We start from the raw sequence: 22,114 nt of genomic DNA on the forward strand, positions 1-22,114 counted from the left end.
CATGTAGTTAATTTCCAAATTATTTAGAATTAAGTAAGTTAATTATTTCTGTGTTCATGGTACAGAGAAGTCGTAAGTAATGTTTCTTTACAGATCGCAGTAGATCTGAACTGGACCTCAGTGGAAATTTTGTTGGAGGAAATGAAGAAACAGGGAGCATCAGGAGCAGATCTGTTCCAGGAGGCTTGAATAAGGATTTGGTAAGTTCCATTTAACAACATGTGAGTCACTTAACAACCAAATTAAGGCTGCGGGATGATTTGCTGATGTTTGACTAGTAGAGATCTGCGTTTCCAGAAAATGACCTTTTGTGTAGTTAAAAATAAAATGGAGACCATTCAGGGGGTAAAGGTTGGGTAACCTGTGTGGCAGGCACTTTTGGAGTCCAGTTTCAATCATCATTAGCATCAGCTGCCTTTGAGTTGTAGAATGTGGTTTGTGTCTAGTTGAGTAAAACTTTTACCAGAGTGTTCTTTAAATTCTTTGTGAAATATAATCCCTATAATGGTCCATATGGGTCTGGATATTTGTCTCTGATGGGTACGTTGAGCTTGGCTCTCTCATGGCAGTGCCATATGATGAAATAACATTGTATATAGCCACAAATAGCAACAACAGAAAATCCCATTTCTGTTGTTCTGTAAGCATGCTTAGAACATAATCCCAATACAATTCATTACTATTTGGGTATATGTGTTCCATGTGATGTTCATTTTGTAAGGAATACACTGTTAATGAACGCACTTTAATTTTCACTACCAAAGCAATGTTTTTATAAAGTTGATTTTAAAATATACTGTACATAGTATAACACACCTCTCCCAAAGAAACAAAGCATAGCTGATTATAGCAATCACGTTCGCGCTTCTAAAGCAGTTTAGAGAACATAAGGCCGGATTCTCTGTTCACGCAATCGATTGAGATTGTGGGAGCTGCAGGATACAGCTTTCGCTTTATTAACCTTCACAGTTTGGTTGTGTTGGAGAAACTGTGATCTTCACTTAAAATTGTGCTTGCAAATTAGCGTTTGCAAATGACAACCAAGCACTTGGCAAAAAAGATGCATTTCTTGGATGGATTCCCACAACTGAACACGGAAATGTTTTTTTGTTACATCTTATTATAGTAAAAGGAGTGGACGGTTTTTATTTTAGCTTATTGCATATTTGAATGACATATGAAAGATAGTATGTCTGATCACCTGGCAATGCTAAATGTAGATGGGTGCCTACGAGCAGCTACACTATATGGTCAAAAGTATTGGGACACCTGACCATAACACCAACAGTCATGTTGGAGTAGAAAAGAGTCTTCCTCAAACTGTTCCCACAAAGTTGAAATCATAGCATTGTCCAAGATGTCATTATATGGTGAACCATTAAGATTTAGCTTCACTGGGCCTAGTCCAAACCCTGATTTCAAGAGCTGTGTCCCAAGACTCTTGTCTATATAGTGTTCCGCAAAGCAAGGTCCATAAAGACATGGTTGGGTAGGTTTGGTGTTGAGGAACTTGACCTGACCTTAACCCCATCAAACACCTTTGGGATGAACTGCAATGGAGATGGCAAGCCAGGCCCGACCTCACAAATACTCTACTGGATGAATGGGCAAAAACACAAATCATATGGAAAACCTTCAGAGAAGATTGGAAGCTGTTATAGCTGAAAGGGAGGACCAACTATGTATTAATGTCTATGTATTTTGAATGCAATGTCATCAAATTCCCTGTTGGTGTAATGGTCAGGTGTCCCAATACTTTTGTCCATATAGTGTATGTGCTGTGGATTCATTTAAGTGCCTGGTACCGCAGAGCTTATGTTTTGAAGCTAGACATGCAACTTTGAGTATTACTGCTGCAGTGTACTCATGGACACATACCAGTGCGGGGTATAGACACATTGCAAATCCTGGTAAAACAATTTAAAAAGTTTTAAACATGCATTGCATTAACTGAGTCACACATCAGTCTGGATGCAAATCCATGGGGCACTGTATCTAAAAACAATAACAAACACTAGAATAACAGTACAAGAATAATAATAGGCCTACAGAAATAATGGCAATACTTTATAACAAAACATAATATGTATTATATTATATTAACATATTATATTATTATGACATATTATAACAATACTACTTCTTACATGTTGAGCTTCAAACATCTGTAATTTTGGCAGCACGCACACTGTTTGAGATACTATATGACCAGGTCTTGTATGTGTCTTGGCAAGTTTAACAGTGACTAATGCGTATTTGTGATAATCCACTCAGCAACTTACCTTGGTTTGGTTTATTAGTAGACTTGGGCACCAGGGGGCTCTTCGTGTTCGTCTTCGGAGAAAAAAAACCCTTCGTATTCCGCGAATATTCGCCCGTTCCTGTCTTCTTTTCGGGCGAATATTCGTGGCCATTCTTCGTGCTCGTTTCATCTTTGTTTCCTCCCGGCTGCGTAGCAGGGGTTAGTACGGGGTTAAGAACACATCGGAGCAGCAGCAGCAGCAGATGCGTTCGCACCGTGAAGGTACGTGTGTGCGACTCTATTGGTCGCCGGAAGGGGGCTGGTCTGGCATCAACAAATGAATTGCAGAACTGCAAAATGCACCTCATTCGTTGATGGCAGGCGAGCCCCCTGCCAAAACGACCAATAGAGTTGCACACACGTACCGAGGTGTACTTTACACAAAATGACCTAGACAAATGCTCCAAGGAACTTGGCCTCCTTCGTTTTTATCATACACAGTCACACATCCATAGATGTTTCATAAAATACATGCCTAACATTTGCTACCTATTTATAATGGCATACTTTGCAACAACCCAACTTTTACTGGACAGGACTGGAAAAAAGCAGGACTGTCCACAAAAATATTGGGTGTGTTGGCAGGTATGCGAATGGAAAAATGTTGGACAAGAACTAAAAAATAGCTTAGGGTTAATGTACGGTTATGTTTAAGATTAGTAGCAGTGCACTGTTTTGGTTAAAGATGTATTATGTCTAAATAATAATTTATTGAATTTTATTTTAAAGTTATATTTATTATTATTTACTTTATTATATTTATTTAATGTTGTAGTGCTACCCTACCCAGCTATACCTATGTGCACTAGCATACCTAGTTTAGCTAAATTTGATGGGACAGGAAAAAAGCAGGACTGTCCCTGAAAAAGTTTGGTCTGTTGGCAGCTATGTGGATGGAAAAATGTTATAGGGTGAAGTGTGAGTTATAGCGTTAATGCTAGTGAGTGTAGAAGTGAAGGCCAGGGCAAATAACAGGAGGAAAGGTCCTTGTGATTTGTGAATTGTACATGTGTGTGTTATGTCACTGTGTTATATGTGTTATGTGTGTTATGTGTTATGTCACTGTGTTATATGTGTTATTGTGTGTGTTATGTTTGGTAGGTTGTGTATCAGACGGAAAAAAATGAAATGGAAATGGAAAAGGAAATGGAAAAGGCGAATGAGTGGGCAATTGGCGACCCACTCACCTGTTTCACCCCAGGGCAAAGCATCCAAACAACTGTCAGTCCTAGATGTTTGGCAGCGGACTTCCAGAGCTCAGACACAAGGCCCTAGCGTAAGCTGGCTACACCGGCGGAGGTAGCAGGCATTGCCACACTGCAAACAGACGCAGCCAGGGGGGAGAAACTGCCCTTACCATTAGGGACATTTTGGGCATGACTCTAGCCAGGAAGCGAACTGGCAGAAAAGAGACGCTGGCACCACCACCAGCAGCAGCATTGGGAAAGGCGAATGAGTGGGCAATTGACGACCCGCTCACCTGTTTCACCCCAGGGCAAAGCATCCAAACAACTGTCAGTCCTAGACGTTTGGCAGCGGACTTCCAGAGCTCAGACACAAGGCCCTAGCGTAAGCTGGCTACTCGGGCGGAGGTAGCAGGCGTTGCCACACCGCAAACAGACGCAGCCAGGGGGGAGAAACTACCCTTACCATTAGGGACATTTGAGGCATGACACTAGCCAGGAAGGGAACTGGCAGAGAAGAGACGCTGGCACCACCACCAGCAGCAGCAGCATTGGGAAAGGTGAATGAGTGGGCAATTGACGACCCGCTCACCTGTTCCACCCCAGAGCAAAGCATCTAAACACTGTCAATCCTAGACGTTTGGCAGCGGACTTCCAGAGCTCAGACACAAGGCCCTAGCGTAAATTGGCTACACCGGCAGAGGTAGCAGGCGTTGCCACACCGCAAACACGTGCAACCAGAGGGAGAAACTACCTTGAACATTTTGGACATTTGAGGCATGACACTAGCCAGGAAGCGAACTGGCAGAGAAGAGACGCTGGCACCACCACCACCAGCATCAGCAGCATTGGGAAAGGCGAATGAGTGGGCAAATGACGACCCGCTCACCTGTTTCACCCCAGGGCAAAGCATCAAAGTCTGTCAGTCCGTGGCGTTTGGGAACGGACTTCCAGAACTCAGACACTAGGCTCTAGCGTAAATTGGCTACACCGGCGGAGGTAGCAGACGTTGCCACACCACAAACACGTGCAACCAGGGGGAGAAACTACCTTAAACATTATAGAAAAAAAATGTAACTTTCCAAGCTAAGAGCTGGGTAACCCAACTTGGGCAGACTGAATTTAAGAAAGGCAATCTCCTCCATCAGATGAGGTGCCATGCGTCATAGAAAACACGCGCTCACTTTGAACAGTGGTTGGCGGACATGATAGAAGCTGCTGCGCAACCCATGAGAGTGCAGGCCACACACTCTTCTTTTCATCCCAGTAGTTGATGAGGATCAACATTAGATGCAGAAGGAACTTCACAGAGGTAAAGTTTGACCATTTCAGCAGCACTACTCTCCTTTCTGCTGCTAGCTCTGTCAGATGGTCCAACTATACTCCCAAGTGCCTCTTCCCAAAACGCAGCTGCTCCACTCAGCTGTGTTGTTGTGATGCTTGTGGCACTGCTGCTGATGCTGCTGCTAGGAGTAGCAGACCACATAATCTCTTCCTCCTCCTGCACCTCTCCCTCCTCGGACAGCATTCCCATTTTACACTGCCAGTCACGCACCTTGTTGACCAATTGCTCCCGGTAGCTACTGAGAACATTGAATTTCATCGCGAGCTTTCCCTTAATTCTTGAATCGCAAAGGCACGCTAGCATCATTTCGGGACTCTCTTCCATGCGTTTGCGAAGGTGTACTTTTAGCAGATCCTTCAGCTTCCTGACTATGGCTGCTACGTCAGGATGTAGAGTTCCACCTTGAACAGCCTCACGGTTTTCAAGGAACACATCCATCTTGCTGTCTAGATGGGAGAACACTGGGATTACCTGGGCCAGACTGGCAGTGTTTGAGCTTAAATTTTCAGTGGCATCACTGAATGGTTTAAGGACTGCCACTAGCTGGGCGATCACTGTCCAATCCTCCCTATTCAATGGAGATGTAATCCCAATATTATGCTCTGAGTCAAGATTATGGATTGCCCTCTGCTGCTCCAAAATCCTCTCCAGCATGTCTAACGTGGAGTTCCACCGTGTACTGACATCCTGACGTAGGCAGTGTATGGGAAGACCTGACCTCTCTTGCTCTTCCCTCAAAAGTTGGCTAGCCTTAACACTATGGTGAAAGTGCCCAGCGATCTTTCTGTAGCGGGACAGAACTACTGCTGCTACATTAGTTCCTTCTGACATTGCTGCCTTCACTACAAGATGGATGATGTGGGCTGCACAGCACACACCAACAATATGACCATCTCGCAGCGCTTTCACCATATTGGCACCTCCGTCAGTTACCACAAAACCAACTTCAACATTGGTGCCTGCCTCTGCTCCCACCCAAAGGCTAAACATTTTCCTCATCGCATGCAGAATATTTTGGGAAGTGTGCTTTTCATCCATCACTTCTGCATGGAGAAGGAATGATCGGTAGCCTGCTGCAGCAGCTTCCTTGGGCACACCGGGCTGCCACCAGTGTGCTGTCAAAGAAAGAAAGGCATGCTGCCCACTAGGTGCACTTCACAAATCTGTTGTGAAATGAAAAGACTGACCAGCAGCCTTGGAAAGCTCCTCTTTCACTGCTGCAACACAGGACCGATACAATGAGAGGACAATGTTCCTGCTGAAAGTGGAACGTGACGGAACTGTATATTGTGGAGCCACAGCCGCCATCAATTGTTTGAAAGGCTCCCCTTCGATCATAGAGAAGGATGCCCCTCCAACAGCAATGAACTGACCAATAAGTAGCGTTACTTTATTGGCCTGCTGTTTGGGCATTGACCTTTTGGATTGGAATGCCACAAATTGTTCCAGGGTGGGCTGGACATGCAGTGCTCCAACCTGCCTTGGTCTCTGGCTGCCAGCACTAGCTGCTGCTGCTGCTGCTATTGGCTCAGAAGCAGCTGTTGGGGTTTTTCCACTGCCACCAGCTATGCTGCCTGCAATAAGTTTTACTTCTGCATCTTTCCCCAATAGCACAGCGTTGTGTTGAGTGCGGAGGTGATGCTTCATGCTAGCACTGGTAAAATGGCCAGACACTTTCCCTCTGCTTATTAGCTTCCCACAATGTTTGCACTTTCCATAGCGCCCTTCTTCAACATTTTCAAAGTGCTCCCAAATTGGGGCGCGCATAGCCTTGGAGTGTGCCTGGAGTGTGCAGCTGCTCCTACTGCTCGGGGTGGATGAACAGAGGCAAAACTAGTGGTGGTGGGACTGGTGGTAACAGTACAGGACATAGTGGGACTGCTAATTGCTTTAACTTTAGATTTGCTAGGTTTTGCTGCTGCTGGTGGTGGTGATGATCGTAGTGGAGAAGGTGGAGGCTCAGGGGAAAATTGTGCACTAGTCATTTGGACACTGCTCCCTGAGGAAACTGATTCCTGACCACTCATCTCCTCTACTTCCTCTGGCTCATAGTCTAGTTCTTCATTAGCCAGATCGAATGGAATTCCTGCTAGGCTGGAGCTAAGACTGATATCGTGAGACTCGTGACTAGTAGTAGTGCGAGCAGGAAGAACAGACTCTGCACTTGCCCTCTCAATCTCAGGCTCCTCTGCTACCTCGCTAGGTGGAGTTCCACTATGTGTAGCCCTCTCTCTAACTGTCTTCACAAAAATATTGTAAGGACTTGGTGGCTTGCTAGAGGTACTAGGAGGACATTGCGTGGCGGTACCGGTGGGAACAGTAGGCGCAGCACTAGTGGTGGTAGAGGCGGTAGAGGTGGGGGTGGTGGTGGTGGTGGTTTTCCCTACAAAGGAATGAGATCGCTTTGGTTTGGGACCCCTCTGAGTCTTGCTGCTAATTTGGCTCTGCTTGGTACCTTGCATGCTGCTCGTGGATGGGGAAGATGCTGCTTGGGGCAAAAGGCACTTCTTTTTACTCACTGGGCTAGTAGAAGTACTAGTTGTGCTACCCTTTAACTTTGATTGTGCTTCTGGTGCTTTAGGCTTTCCGTAATAAAACATAGAGCTTGTGGGCCTAGCCGCACTACTACTGCCTGCTTTTGGTGCCTTTCCTTTACTTGATGATCCTTCAAGCAATGCTTCCCCAAATGATAAGCGAGAGCTTGGCCTACTTGGCCGACTAGACTGACGCAAAGGCTGCATCTTAGAACTGCTGGTGGTGGTGGTAGATGGAGCTTGTCCCTCCTTAGTCCCAAAAGGAGGATCCATTTCAAACTTTGTGTTGTGTGTGTGGTGTAGTGTTTAAAAAAACTTTAAAAAAAATAAAAAAAAATTAAAGACTTTGAATTTACACGGGCCTAAGAGCCTATCCTACTACAATGCTAAACCTAAAGCTATATTAGTAGTTATATATTACTATAAATTAGTAAGTTATATATAATATTATATTATTAATATATTAGAATTACTTATATTTTGGATTATAGATAGAATATAGATGATGAATTAGAAAGAATTATTTATATATATTATAGATTATGAATTAGATTAGAAATATATTATATTATATAATATATTATAGATTAAGAAGATTAAAGATTAGAATTATTTTAGTACTACAGCTAGTAGGTTGAAGCTTTGCTTAGTACAGTTGTTGTCGTCACACAGTCAATTTTTCTTGAAAAGAAATTAGAAGTAATATAAAATGTCACAGCAAAACAGTTAGCTTCACTGCTTGCTGAAACACACAGCACTTATGCGGCTGCACTCACTAGCCCAACAAGTTCACTTAACTAATGGCCTGAGGTGAGCAAAACAATAAGGGTACTTTTAATAAAATTAAAATAAAATGTAAAACAAATGAGAAAATCTTTGCAAAACAGTTAACGTCACTGCTTGCTGATCAAAAAAGAACACAGCACTTATGCGGCTGCACTCACTAGCCCAACAAGTTCACTTCACTGATGGACTGAGGTGAGCAAAACAAATGAAATAAAATGAAAGATTATTAAGAAAAATTGACTTGGTCTCTTGCTGTTGCTAAAACAAAGCACAAACTATAGAGCTGCAGCTCCAGTACTAATAGATTAGCTGAACTATAAGCTAGTAGTAATTATTAATTATATTTTTTGTAGCTAATTTAATTAACTATTAAGATAAGAATTATAGAATTATTGATATTAATGATTTTAGATTAGACACTAGTAGATGTCTTGAATGTCTACAGTACACTCTACACTAGTATACTATTACTAACGTAACTATAGTATATATAACTGACAAATATATATATAATTTTATAATGTATTCAATTATTAATTATTAATATTACTGATTTTAGATTAGACACTAGTAGATGTCTTGAATGTCTACAGTACACTCTACACTAGTATACTATTACTAATACTATACTAACTATAGTATATATAACTGACAAATATATATATAATTTTATATGTATTCAATTATTAATAATATATTCTATTAAATTATTTATAAATTCTATTATTTAATTTATTTAAGCAGGACAGGCAGTAGGCACTAGTGCCAGCCCAGGGCAAGGGCCAGTGCCAGTGAGGCACTGAGTGCACTGTAAACTCAACAGCACTACACAGTTGATGACAAATTAAATTAAAAAATTATTAAATTAATAAAATTATTATTAATTCAGTAGAACTGAAGTGAGGATGAAGTACACTGTTAGAAATGGCAGGCTGAGGCTTACCAGTCTCACACAGAACAGAACAATCTCTCTGTAACGCTCGGATGCAGCACAGCAGTGTTGCCAAAGCAGTCACAGCGAAAAATGAATGGATCTCTCAGGCAAGCTCTGGTCTTATAAAGGCGCCTTCAGAATTCAAAAAACAGCAGTACGTTTTGCCGGCACTGTATTCTCTTCGGCGCATCTTCGGCACGAACAAAAAAAACGGCCTCTTCGCGCTCGTTTACATGTTCGCCCGAAGACGAATGCGCAAGTCTATTTATTAGTCTGTATATTCACTATATATTATTAGTAAATAATAAAGAAATAACGCACATTTAGTTAGCATCTTGGGCAGTTGATGTAATGCCGTAACAAACTAAACCATCTATGATCAATGCTTTTACTTTTATATAGTTCAATCAAGGGCCCTCAAACTCTTTATGATTTTTATATACTAAAATTATATTTTTTGTGTTTTTAGGAATACCTCGATGAAATTGAAGAAGATATTGATGAATTGATCAATACCCACAATTCAAGCAATATGAGAAGTGGGTTATCAACTGTAAGGAACATATTTATATTTATTTCCAACCTTTATCCAACATATTTATATGTCTGTGCATGTTGACAGTAAAATCGTATTGAATGATTTGCCCTTTCGCCATTGAAATGCCTTGATCTGTTATAGATCATCAGTTGCCATGACTTCTGATCCTATTATAGGCTGGAGTTCTTCATTCTTCTTGGTTGCCATGAAACTGGTTAACGGTATATAAAGAGTTATGAGACCACTGTGTTCCAATTAGTTAACACATAATTCATATGCTATAAAAATAATATATGTTAGAAACCCCAATGCTGCTTACTCTAAAACTCCAAATAGGACCCTGTCTCTTGCAGATGTCCCTGATGGCGTTAACTCATCTTAGACTCACTAATAACACTTTAACTTGGTATTATTCTGCTGCAAATCTACTTAGTTCCCAAATAGCTTTATAAAGATTTTAGCATAGTGAAAAATCATGAGGGCTACTTCTGAGCCACATTAGCATATATATATATATATATATATATATATATAGACTTTAGTAAATAGACCGACTGGTGAACAAAATAAAGGATATTGCCCAATATAGGCAGAGAATGCATAGCATTGAACAGATTTGTTCTATTGTCTCTTATCAAAATAGAAAGTAGATATGTTTACCTGATTTACTGCCAGCTTACAAGTCATGCAAACAGGATGATCGCAATACTTATGTTGGCTCAATACCTCTGACAATTGCACAAACACTCTTCTGTTTTAAGTAAAACAATTGGCAGTGGCACTAATAATCTTATCAAGCCCTCAATTTTCTGTACTGCCTGTGTGTTGATATCCAAAATACGTTGGTGTTATTTAACTTTAAAAATATATTTTTGAAGCAACACAGATCAATCCGTGTTATTAACAGAGAGGTACTAGTAGCAGCCATCTTTGTATACTATATGTAATCATTGATATTGCATCGATCCATAAGGAACTTGTAATTGTAGCAAACATGCCAAGATGTAGTATGTTGGCCAAACAAGTTAATATCACGAGACTGTACACATTTAGTGTCAAATGTACTACCATTTGACACTAAATGGTTAATCTCTTGACCAGTTAGTCTTCTCGATGATTAAAATAGTTTTTTAATACTTTTTACATTAAAGATGTATGAACAAGCCTGGACCCCGGAGGCACCTTGGAAATCAATAATGCACTTTAGCCACTCTTCCAGCTTAAATTTTATTATTATATTATATAAAATATTAAATATTCAATGTTTAATGGAATACAACAGCAGGTTTCACTTCTTAAAAATAATTATACTTTTACCATGTTTGTATTAACATGTTATATCATGTACTGTTATTTATTGACATTCTTTTAATATTAGAGCCTTGTTTCTTTCTTGTTATAAATACATATAAATTATATTCTAGCCCAGATAGAATCATAGATTATCAAGGGTAATCTCAAAAAGAGCACGGTTGGCCAGACAATATTATTTACCCAAAGGATCACCTGAAGTGTAGAAACTTGCATAAAAAGGTGTACCACACATACCAGTGAATGTTAAGGTGCTTGAGTAAAGAGAATGGAAACTTTTTTTCCATATGCCTACAAAAGTTAGGATGGCTTGGTTTGGTGATTGGGAAGTCCAAGTCGTATCTACACATAATGTGGATTTCAGAAAGCCTGTTGAGTGCAATCTATTGACCTTTTTAAAAATGTAAATTAAAAAGATGAAAAGCAAACTTATAATTGAGGCACAATGTCAGACAAATATATCATAAAATAATTATAGAATATCCCAAGGCGCACATTTCTGCCTTGTTTTCCATTAACATGGGATTTTGCTGAAACATATCAATTTATTTAACTTCACTATGCCTTAAAAGTGGCATCTCGAGTGACCTTCTCCTGCAGGAAGTGCTGAGCGGGTCCTGCATAACGCAGAGTTAAATTGGTTAGTGGTCTTTTAAGAAGCATCACCGTATTAACTATGCATTACAAAATTATGGAGTCAGCCAGTTGGAATGTTCAACTAATCTACAAGCTCCCAATGTATTAAATCGCCATAACAATACAGGAATAAAATTATTTTTGAGGACTGTGTGAATGTATTTTACATTTTGTACCTGCGCATTTCACTATTCTCCAGCTATATGTATTGTATGAATGTTGGAGTTGTATTGTATGAATGCTGAGTTGGAGCTGGAATGATGCTTGGGAGACATCATCACTCAATTACATTTACCATACCATCTAAATTGCTGTTCATCTATCAAATTCTTTTAAATGGTTCATCAATTATCACCATCCATTACCCAAGGTTCATTTACAATTGTTTTCATTTTTAAATGTAATCAACTGAATCATACATTTTTTATTATATCTTGGATATATTATGTGTTTATGCAAGATTGCATTATGTATTAGGGTATGTTTGTTTTAATTATATTTTAATTACATTTTTACATTGAGTAGGGATGCATTCAGTCTTTTTTAAATACAATACAATAAAATAGAAATAAAAAATTTCTTATTTTCCAAGTAATCAAAACACCTGTAGAATCATGTTGTTCCTCATTGTGTCTTAAAAGTAGGAAATACTTTGAAAAATGTCTATAATGTTATTTGATTAGCCAGGCTAATTTAGATATCCTAAACATCTCATATGTTAATACTCACGCGTTGAACAAAATAATTTTTTATCCCTTCTGTAGAGCTGTCCTTAATTTTATTTTTGTGTCAATATTCATTATGTTACCATATTGGAAGTTACATTACTTTTGGTTGTAATGTGTCTAGGTTCAAATCTTTTTTTCTTTCTGGTGCACTTGAAATTCTCATCACTTTTCTCTTTCTCTTATTACTGTATTTACCTTGAATGCTGGCACCTCTCTGTCTTTGCACTTTCTTCTCTCGTTCAAAGAATGCCCAGGCAATGTCTGACAGGAAGTGGACCTATTTAAATGTACCTGACCCCGATGCAGATACTGTGAGTTACTTCTGTCTCTCTCTCTCTTTCACATAATGTTATTCACTCTACCATTTATATTTCTGAAATATTCTGTATTTCTATAATATTACAGCTTTGTGAACCATATGGAAAGGGGAAAAATAAACAATAGGCTCAAGAAAGACAAAAATATTAGATAATTTAAATATAAGACTAAATGTGTTACAAGTAGGTCATATGTAGTGTGAGGCTGTAAACCCCAGGCAGATGATTAGCATGGCAATGGGTACAGGTGCTATGCAGATTATACATATGGGTCCCTGGGGTGAAGCAATTGGAGAGCAGGGTGGGCCAATGCTCTGTTCCCCCATTCTGTGAAAAATCCATGCCGGCTTTTCCAAGAGGCTGGAAGTTTGCAGGATCTGGCCCAGGATTCCTATGGGGCCTGCGTCAGGCACAGGTGCTGGACCTTTGTGTGCTGTCTGGGGGAGGTTTTCCAGAGCCTGGCTTAGCTGGGTCCAGGCCCGGACTGGCCATCGGGCACACCGGGCATTTGCCCGGTGGGCCGGGCCGGGGCAGGGCCGGATTGATTTAGGGGCTAATGGAGCTGCAGCTCCAGGCCCCTACCTTAAAATAGGCCCAGTCAGGACCGGACTGACTGGGCCTATGCGGCCGTCCTTAACGCAGGGCAAAAGGGGCACCTGCCCCTTAAGCCTGCAGCAACTGCGACCGGGCCCGCAACTCTAGCAGCGGGCCCGCTACTTACCTGGCAGACGCGCGTGAGCAGCATCTCTTCTACCGCCAGGGGGACGCAGGAATCCAACGGAACCATGTGACGTACGTCACGTACGTCACGTACGTCACATGACCCTGCTGCGCGTCTGCTTCCCCTGTGCAAATCTGCAGAAGTCTGAGAGCGGCGCGTACATCATTAGTTCAGGTAAGGGGGTGAGGGAGGCTGTATGGAGTATGTGAGATTGAATGAAAGAATGAATTAATGAGTATATGTGAAGGAGTGAGCGAATGAATGTTTGTGAATGAGTATATGTAAATGAGTATCTGAATGAGGGAATTAATGAGTAACTGAATGAGTGAATGATTATCTGTGAATTAGTGAATAAATATTTGTGAAAGAGTGAATGAATATGTGTGTGATAGCATGGATGTGTAAGAGGGAGGCAAAGATGCCACAGGCAGGCTGTTTTGGTGGCAAAGATGCCACAGGCAGGCTGTTTTGGTGGCAAAGTTGCCACAGGCAAGCTGTTTTGGGGGCAAAGATTCCACAGGCAGGCTGAGTGAAACCGTCCGTGGAAACCCTCCGGATGCGGGTGTCAGTGTGGCAAAGCCTGTCCAGGTGTTTGTGATTAGGTGTCAGTGTGGCAGAGCCTGTCCTGTTGTGTGTGTGTTTGGGTGTCGGTGTGGCAGAGCCTGTCCTGGTGTGTGTGTGTGGGTGTCAGTGTAGCAGAGCCTGTCCTGGTGTGTGTTTGTGTATGGGTGTTGGTGTGACAGAGCCTGCCCTGGTGTGTGTGTTTGGGTGTCGGTGTGACAGAGCCTGTCCTGGTGTGTTTGGGTGTCGGTGTGCCTGTCCAAAGCCTGTCCTGGTGTGTGTGTCTGGGTGTCAGTGTGGCAGAGCATGTCCTGATGTGTGTGTCTGGGTGTCAGTGTGGCAGAGCCTGTCCTAGTGTGTGTGTTCGGGTGTCAGTGTGGCAGAGCCTGTCCTGGGGCGTGTGTTTGGGTGTTGGTGTGGCAGAGCTTGTCCTGGTGTGTTTGAACACAGAAAAGAACCCCAGCACTCCAATCAGCTTCCAATCCTTAGGTTACTTTATTCAAAGAAAGCAAAACAAAAAAGCAACGCTTCGGCCAAACGTTGCTATTTTTCTTATGCTTTCTGTTTTTGTTTTGCCCTTTTTTCCTGCTAGCTCCCAGCTTCCTGGGAGTTGAGTGCTGAACCATTTCTTCTTTTTTTAACTGTCCTGGTGTGTGTGTGTTTGGATATCAGTGTGGCAGAGCCTGTCCTGGTGTGTGTTTGGGTGTCGGTGTGGCAGAGCCTGTCCTGGTGTGTGTGTCTGGGTGTCGGTGTGGAAAAGCCTGTCCTGGTGTGTGTGTTTGCTTATCTGTTTCCTTAATTTACAGTAGGAACTATTTCATTTTTACTTATCCAGAGATAAAATGCCCTCCTGAATTTGTAGTGACTTCAGGGGACAAAACATTCAAGGCCCTGAAATCATTTAGTGGAAAAGATAAGGTATTGTGTTATTTACTCTAATATTTTTTTAAAGGATTAGTTGTACTAAATTGCGGCTTCAGGCTTCCCATGTTGAATGACCAAGTATTATGTATATGTATGTACATATATGTTTTTTCATAAAAATGGGCTGCTCAGTCTGAAATGCCCGGGCCTATTTTTTGTCCCAGTCCGGGCCTGGCTGGGTCCGACTAGGAGGTCAAGTTAGCGGGTGTTTAAGCTGGTCCGTCTGGGCCAGCATTGTATAGTTAGAGAGGGCTCCAATTGGGAGCTGGGTTGTTTCTTTTTATGATTTTGTTTTTGGTGTTTTGTTTGAACAGTCAAAAATAAAGCACTGTTTTGCGGCAAGTAGGTGTTCCTGAGCCTGATTGCCCTAGAGGACTGTGCTTAACTGTGACATTGTATGGCCCTCGTGCTACAGGGTTTGTCACAGTAGACTACTGCCTGTTGTAACAGCCGTGCTGTACTACATTGTACTACAGTAAAGAAATATTTGGTGTACGTACAAATTTCTGCTAACCTTTGGACAATATAAAGCAGTTTTCATACTCCTCAATGAGGCTCATTTTCAGTTTTTAGTTATGAAAGGTAAACTGTATGCTTAAAGTTATAATATCTATATTTTTTTTAATTCCAGGCACTTTCAGTGATTGGCTCACATAAGCTTTATATATTTACATATAGTTACATATTTTTCCATTGATTTTCCTTGCTTTCCTTCCTTCCATCTTTCCTTTGCTTCCACGATGAGAGAGATAGAAACATTAATTACTACTCCCCATCAAAATCATGATAATAGCTTTATAGTAAAATGTATGTCTAGAGTCCCATTCACAGTTTTTTTCTCTTCCCGCTGGCACAGGCACTGTTAAATTGTTTAGATTTAGCAGTTGAAAAGTAAATGCTTATTGCCAGTTTAAATGAGGCAAGTCATTTTGTATTACAAACTTCAATTTAGTCTGTCTCAGCTGAGAAAGTTAAATAATTGTAGGCAATATTTCAATCTGTTTTTATTTTAATTGTGTATCAGTTCCAACTTTTAGAACTCCAGCATATCAATATAAACTACGCATATCACAGAACTGTAAAACTAATGGTCATTCATTTGCAAGTTAAACAGTGTGATAAACAGTATGTCAGACAATGCAAGGTATGCCCATATATAAAATGTGTGTGATACCAAGCAACCTCTTTCCAAAAACCTTAACCCCCATAGACACTTTATATCCAACCGGATTGATCAGAACTTGCTGTATAAATAGTAAATGGCCAGTTCATTAGCACACAACCATAACATTGACTACATTATGAGCTTTTGTTACCATATCCTGTTTGCCAAATCCTGGGTCCACTAATCCTATGTCCTCATCTGTCTAATGATTTCCATTTAATGTAGATTATGACTCAAGATTAATCAATTTCACCAAACGTATATTCAGGCCTGGGCCTAGGGTGGTGGGAGGGCAGCTGCTGTACTTTTTTGGGAGATCTGGGATCAGCCTCCATAGCACTCATCCTACACCACATGGCCTTCAAAGGTGGAACGCTAGGAGATGACATCATGTCCTTACTAAGGGTAGGTCCTGGGGTGGAGTTAGGGGAGCTGCCCTGGTTACACCTAGTTCAGCAACACCTAAAAGTACACTTTTACCCTTAGTCTGCCATACCATGCAGAGACAAGACCTTTGTGGTCCCGAAAGCTTGTATGACTTCATATTACTGTGTTGGTCCAAACATTTGACTAAAGACTCCACCTTTTCTTGGACCGATACAGTTACATACATTTCCTTATTTAGAAACCCACAAACATTTCTAAAGGTTCTTTATTATAACCAGTTTCTAAATAAAAAAAAAAGTTTATATTAAAACAATGGGTTGATTAATAGTAGATGTTGTCATACGGCAACTCAAGCACTTTGGTACCCTTTGGTTACTTTGATACATAAATATATATTTACACACCAAAATGGCACATCAGTGTTCCTGTCCATTCACGTTGCCTGGGTGCCAGGCGCCACACTACGCAAAGCAGCACGGGATGAACCTCTGTACAGTCATTAAGGTATCACAACATGCTCTGTGAAACCAACATGCAATCAATTCTATCAATATTTGCAGCCAAGAAGGAACACAGAGAATACCTGTAAATGCAATATAGCTTTTTTAAAGTCCATAAATAAATGATCTCCCTATTGTGTGTTAAACAAACATAGAGAAAATTAATAAAACACTACTGAATAATTTGTAGGTTAGTACTGAGCGAGTAAGACCTGAATCCAGTGTGCCACCAAACCGTTTATTGGTCATATTTGAAATCGTTCATGATGAAAATGCATGCATGGTGTGTGTCTTGTATATATTATGCTATCTCATTAAGAAAGAATGACTATATATATATATATATATATATACTGTTTATATTTTATGGAGAAAGTTTTTTACAAAACCTTAGGTTAAAAAGTACATGTCGTTAGTTACGTTCGGTCTATTCAGTACAAGGCTGAGTGACCTTTAAAGGTATAGGGTTATTATGTTTATGTGAAAAGGTTTATTACCCTCAACTGGGGGAAGAGGGGGGCAATAATTAACCCCTGTGTATTTAAAGGATCTTTTTTAATTAAATACATAGCAGGGGTTGGTGATGATCAATCAATCAATTTGTTCAATCCCCATTCCCTTACCCACAACAAGTTTGGTTAGTCAAGTAAAGAATTTTTATTCATAGTACAATCAGGGCCGGCCCGACAATGGAGCCGAGTGGGGCAACCGCTCCAGGCGGCACTTTTGAAGGGGCGGCACTTTGCCGCCCCAAGCCCTTTTTTTATTTATTTTTTTTTTAAAGCGAAAGAGAGAGAAACATGAGTGGTTTTCGCTTACCAAGCTGTCAGTACTCGCTCGGCGCCGCTCTCTCTCTCCTCTCCGGCGAGTCTCCCTGTTCGGTCTCGGTGCCGGCTTGTAATGCTGAGCATTACAAGCCGGCACCGAGACCGAACAGGGAGACTCGCCGCAGGACTGCTGAAAGGTAAGTACAAGGGGGGGGGGGAAGGGTAGATAATGGGGGGGGCAGGAACGGAGGGAGAGAAAGGGTAGATAAGGGGGGGGGCGGCATTTTAAAATTCGCCCCAGGCCGTATTTTGCCTTGGGCCGGCCCTGAGTACAATAGGCATATATGAATGTATTAATCAGTCATTTGAAATATATGCAGTACTATTTTTACTCAATATAGTTTATGTGTGCATTGAATAGATGATAATCTTATATTTAACTGTGAGCAATAGAGGATCAGACCAGCTCAGCCAAGAACAGGCAACCGTAATTAGCTGGCTTTACAGTGAGCCCATGCATGAGACTGTCTCCAATTTTATTTCAAGTGCCATTATGGAGAAAGTTTCCCATTAGCAAATCAATACCCCACTAGGGCAGTCTAGAACAGAGAGGCACATTTCCTATACATTGGGGAACCAACAGCCCCAGGCATATGTTTTGGCTTTTGTGGGCCACTCCAGTGAGCTGCGTTTGGTATCACTCTGAGCACTGTAAGCAATAGGTCCATGTCTGGTCTTACTTTTTTCTCTGAAGAAGAACTGTAAGACATTACCACGGAGAAATTGTGATGACGAAGGATGAAACTAGCACAGTTATATTTAAAGCAATGTTGGAACCTCACTCAGGTGTAAATGTGTATATACTCGTATCACCCAAATGCCAATGTGCTCTCATTTACCCTGTTGGTCTAGACACTGAAGATTTAGTGTAGGCACGATGACCAGTGACATTTTTAAGAGAATATATGTCCATGACATGATTTTGACCATTTCCTATCTTTTTTTTCTCTAGACAAGCCTTAATAGCATGACTAGTGTCTACAGTGAAATGGGAGACTACGGGAATGTGAAAGTCACTGGAGAAATCTTCTTGAACATTAGTTACAGCTACAAAACTGGTGCTTTGAATGTTTTGGTGAAAAACTGCAGAAACCTTGCAGTGGCTGATGAGAAGAAGAACAGAACAGACCCGTAAGTACATAATTTTTTATGCGTATATTTGTTACAGTCAGATGGACCGGACTAAGAACCTTAGCATGACGTCTTGCTGCATTTGAAGTCTAAATTTAAAGCAAATCCCGTTCCTAATGTAGTATTATAAGAATTGGTATTATTATGGTAGGGCTGACAACTTTTTGCCCCAAGGGCAAGTAAAGCCAAGTGGCACCCTGTCCCCGTGCATACACACATCCTTTCACTGACTCTATCACACACTCTATCTCAAACAGTTATAATTGCCTGGACACGGGCTCAGGTTGTCTGTGTGCTTCTTATTGACGGTGATCATTACAAGGGTGTCCAACCTGGGGCACTCCAGCTTCCGCAGGACTACATCTCCCATACTCCTCTGCCAGCCATTGAGCTGAAGGAGCATTATGGGAAATGTAGTCCTGCACACCCCTGAACTATTAGGTCCCTCACTAACTCCACCAGGAAAAAAAATCCTAAAAGAGTCGTCATGAGTCTCCTGATATTTCCTGGACATTGGATTCTACACTTCCCCTGTTATTCCAGTGGATTTATCATATCAAGTGATATGTTATTTGCAGGACTATGAATTAACTTTTAAAATAAAATATAAACTCATAATGGCTTACAAAATGTGATCATCATTCTAATAAAAGTTGATCTTAATTTACAGGTATGTCAAGGCTTATCTCCTTCCTGACAAGTCACGCCAAAGTAAGCGGAAGACAAAAATAAAAACCAACACAACCAATCCAGATTTCAATGAAACCTTAAAGGTGAGAATATTTTTTTCTTCTCTTACATTATATTGAAACCGATTTTATTTTTATACAACTATGATAACATGGAGTAGCCTGATCTAAAATCCATAAGATATAAGTCTGTCTGTGATTAGTTGTAATTTTAGAATCTTTATTCTTGATTTTTGTCAGCTTACATACATTGAATTTTACTGTTTTTTTTAAATATATTTAAAAGAAAAAATTGAAGAGGGATGGAAAAGAGCAGTTAATTAAATTCTGTGAAGTTAGTAAAGGTATGTGCACATATATATATATATATATATATATATATATATATATATATATATTATCCTGTAATTACCCATTTGTTCTATTCCATAAAAAGAATTTTTAAGATTGCTGTTGCAGTCTAGCTTTCCTTTTTTCGCCACATATAGTTTGAATTATGTCTTTAAATCAGTATTAATGTTAATGTCAAGTTAGAAGCGTTTTGATCAGATCTTTAAAAGCGTAAATTATTCTGGTGTAACCTAGCAACTATCAGCGAAATAGAAGTCGACAGTGGGGAATGGAACATACTGAAGAGCTTAATTGGGGATCATTGGTGGCAGCACGCAGTCATGTAATAAAAAATGTATCCTTTTTCAGCTAATGTTAGGCTTTGAAATAGACATTTCGGCAAATAGGATGCTAATTTTCCACTGCGAAATCTTTGTTAACATATTAATACTCAGCTTGTAGCCAAGTCAGAGTTTCGCGTCATGTTTAAAACATTTCTGCAGGAATTAAGCAGATTGTGGCTCCTAATCTGTGGTAGGAGTATAATTCTCATCATCCTTGAGCTGCCTTGAGTTATAGTCTGACATCAGCGACAGCAATGCTGTCCATCTGCAACGGATTCTATAACCACGAGGAGCAAATGTCTCTTTGAGGGATCTGCCCATTAAAGTGTAACAGCCACTATCGATTTTTACTACACGTCCAAGTAAATGTCACTTCACTAGAGATAATGGAAGCCTTTCAAGCACAAATTGAAGTTGATTTTCCGAATGAACAGTACGTGATAACATTTGCTCAACCTGTTTTAAATGGCATAAGAGTTTAAAGAAACATTTTATCTGTGCCTCATCGGTACAAACTGCTTTTTTCCCCCTTTTCTAACATTTGGGAGAAATCAATATAAATAAATATTCAAGGACTGGTAACAGTCTATGAATTACCTTCCTCTACAATAAATCCTAAGGACAGGAGCCTCATTACAATATGGGTCAGATTTAATGCCATACCCCATATATTGTATAAAAAGTTTTAATAATGAGTGGTTATAATATATATATATATATATATATATATATATATATATATATCACTATTATGCACTAGCAAGCAGATTATTTGAAAAGGACAAAAACAAAACCTAAAAAAGTAGCTGTACAATAAAATAAATAAAGTAAAACAAAATATATGATTACTGCTTACTATAGACATTCTCTTCTCACGGGGGCATTTTAATTGGGTGGTTTGATTTAGTTGAAAATTAAAAGCTTTGCACTTTGTTTACAACGCCAACAAGAAGGGTAGAGACGTTCTTTTATAATTACCATAATATGGCTTTTTTCATCACGCTGCGACGGTGACAGTAAAGTGCATTGTGGCATGGCATTATGTATTTTTTTTCTATTTCTAGTATGTTATCAGCCATACACAACTGGAAACCAGAACCCTGCAGTTATCTGTCTGGCACAATGACCGGTTTGGACGGAACAGCTTCCTGGGTGAAGTACATATCCCTCTAGACTCGTGGAATTTCGAGAATCAAGAGGATGAAAGTTTTCCATTGCAACCCAAGGTGGACCTTTTCATTCTTGAGAATACATCATAACCTTTACAATTATTTATAATTTATATTTTAAAGGCTATAACTAACAGACAGAGCTAAGATTATTTTAGACTGAAGAATTCATTATAAGTATTACATATTATCTTTAACTGTAGTCCTTTGAGTTATTCGATGAGTTAAAGACTATTTATGGTAGAAACTGCACAGTGAATGAATGGTTTGCATAAAGCAAGATTTCATAATAATGAATCTATTCATGGTCAATCATTAACGTTCTTCTATATTGTCATCATCATATATTTTTATGGTGCCATCTATTTTCTCAGCACTCTTAGAATAAGAAGAAGAAAGAAAAAAGGCAACAGTTTCTTGGGAGAGGGACATTAAACTCCCTACTGATCTCCTAGAGCTGCCACATGTACTTCTAAATGTGGCCACATTTAATGAGTGGTGGGACAACAGCAGATGTAGATCTTGTCTAAGTTTGTAGAACCCAGGAAAGTAGCGTAGTGTGTGTTACCCTGTGTATTAATAAGTAAAGGTGCTGTTAATAAAGACAAAGAAATCAGACCCTTGCATGGGCAGGCCACTGAAAAAATGAAATGGTCATTCTTGTTTTCAGCTGTTGTTTCACCTTGAAGCCAACACCGATTTAATTCAAAATATATTGGAATCATATGTAAATCATCCACTTTTTTAGTAA

At 40.1% G+C, this 22,114-nt stretch overlaps 1 protein-coding gene across 1 annotated transcript in view; it reads left to right on the forward strand.

Moving 5' to 3' along the window:
- LOC149280157 (synaptotagmin-like protein 5) overlaps positions 1-22,114 on the forward strand; it is a 58,192-nt gene that overhangs the window by 29,777 nt on the left and 6,301 nt on the right. The window contains exons 10-15 of the mRNA XM_089500772.1: positions 94-200; positions 9,555-9,638; positions 12,544-12,609; positions 18,653-18,831; positions 19,502-19,604; positions 21,259-21,420. Of these exons, the coding sequence (XP_089356898.1) occupies positions 94-200; positions 9,555-9,638; positions 12,544-12,609; positions 18,653-18,831; positions 19,502-19,604; positions 21,259-21,420 (701 nt within the window). The remainder of the gene's footprint in view (positions 1-93; positions 201-9,554; positions 9,639-12,543; positions 12,610-18,652; positions 18,832-19,501; positions 19,605-21,258; positions 21,421-22,114) is intronic.

This window comes from Sceloporus occidentalis, unplaced genomic scaffold, assembly GCF_023333645.1.
Source record: "Sceloporus occidentalis isolate IW3139 unplaced genomic scaffold, rSceOcc1.0.p SCAF_159, whole genome shotgun sequence".
NCBI classification, from domain to species: Eukaryota; Metazoa; Chordata; class Lepidosauria; order Squamata; family Phrynosomatidae; genus Sceloporus; species Sceloporus occidentalis.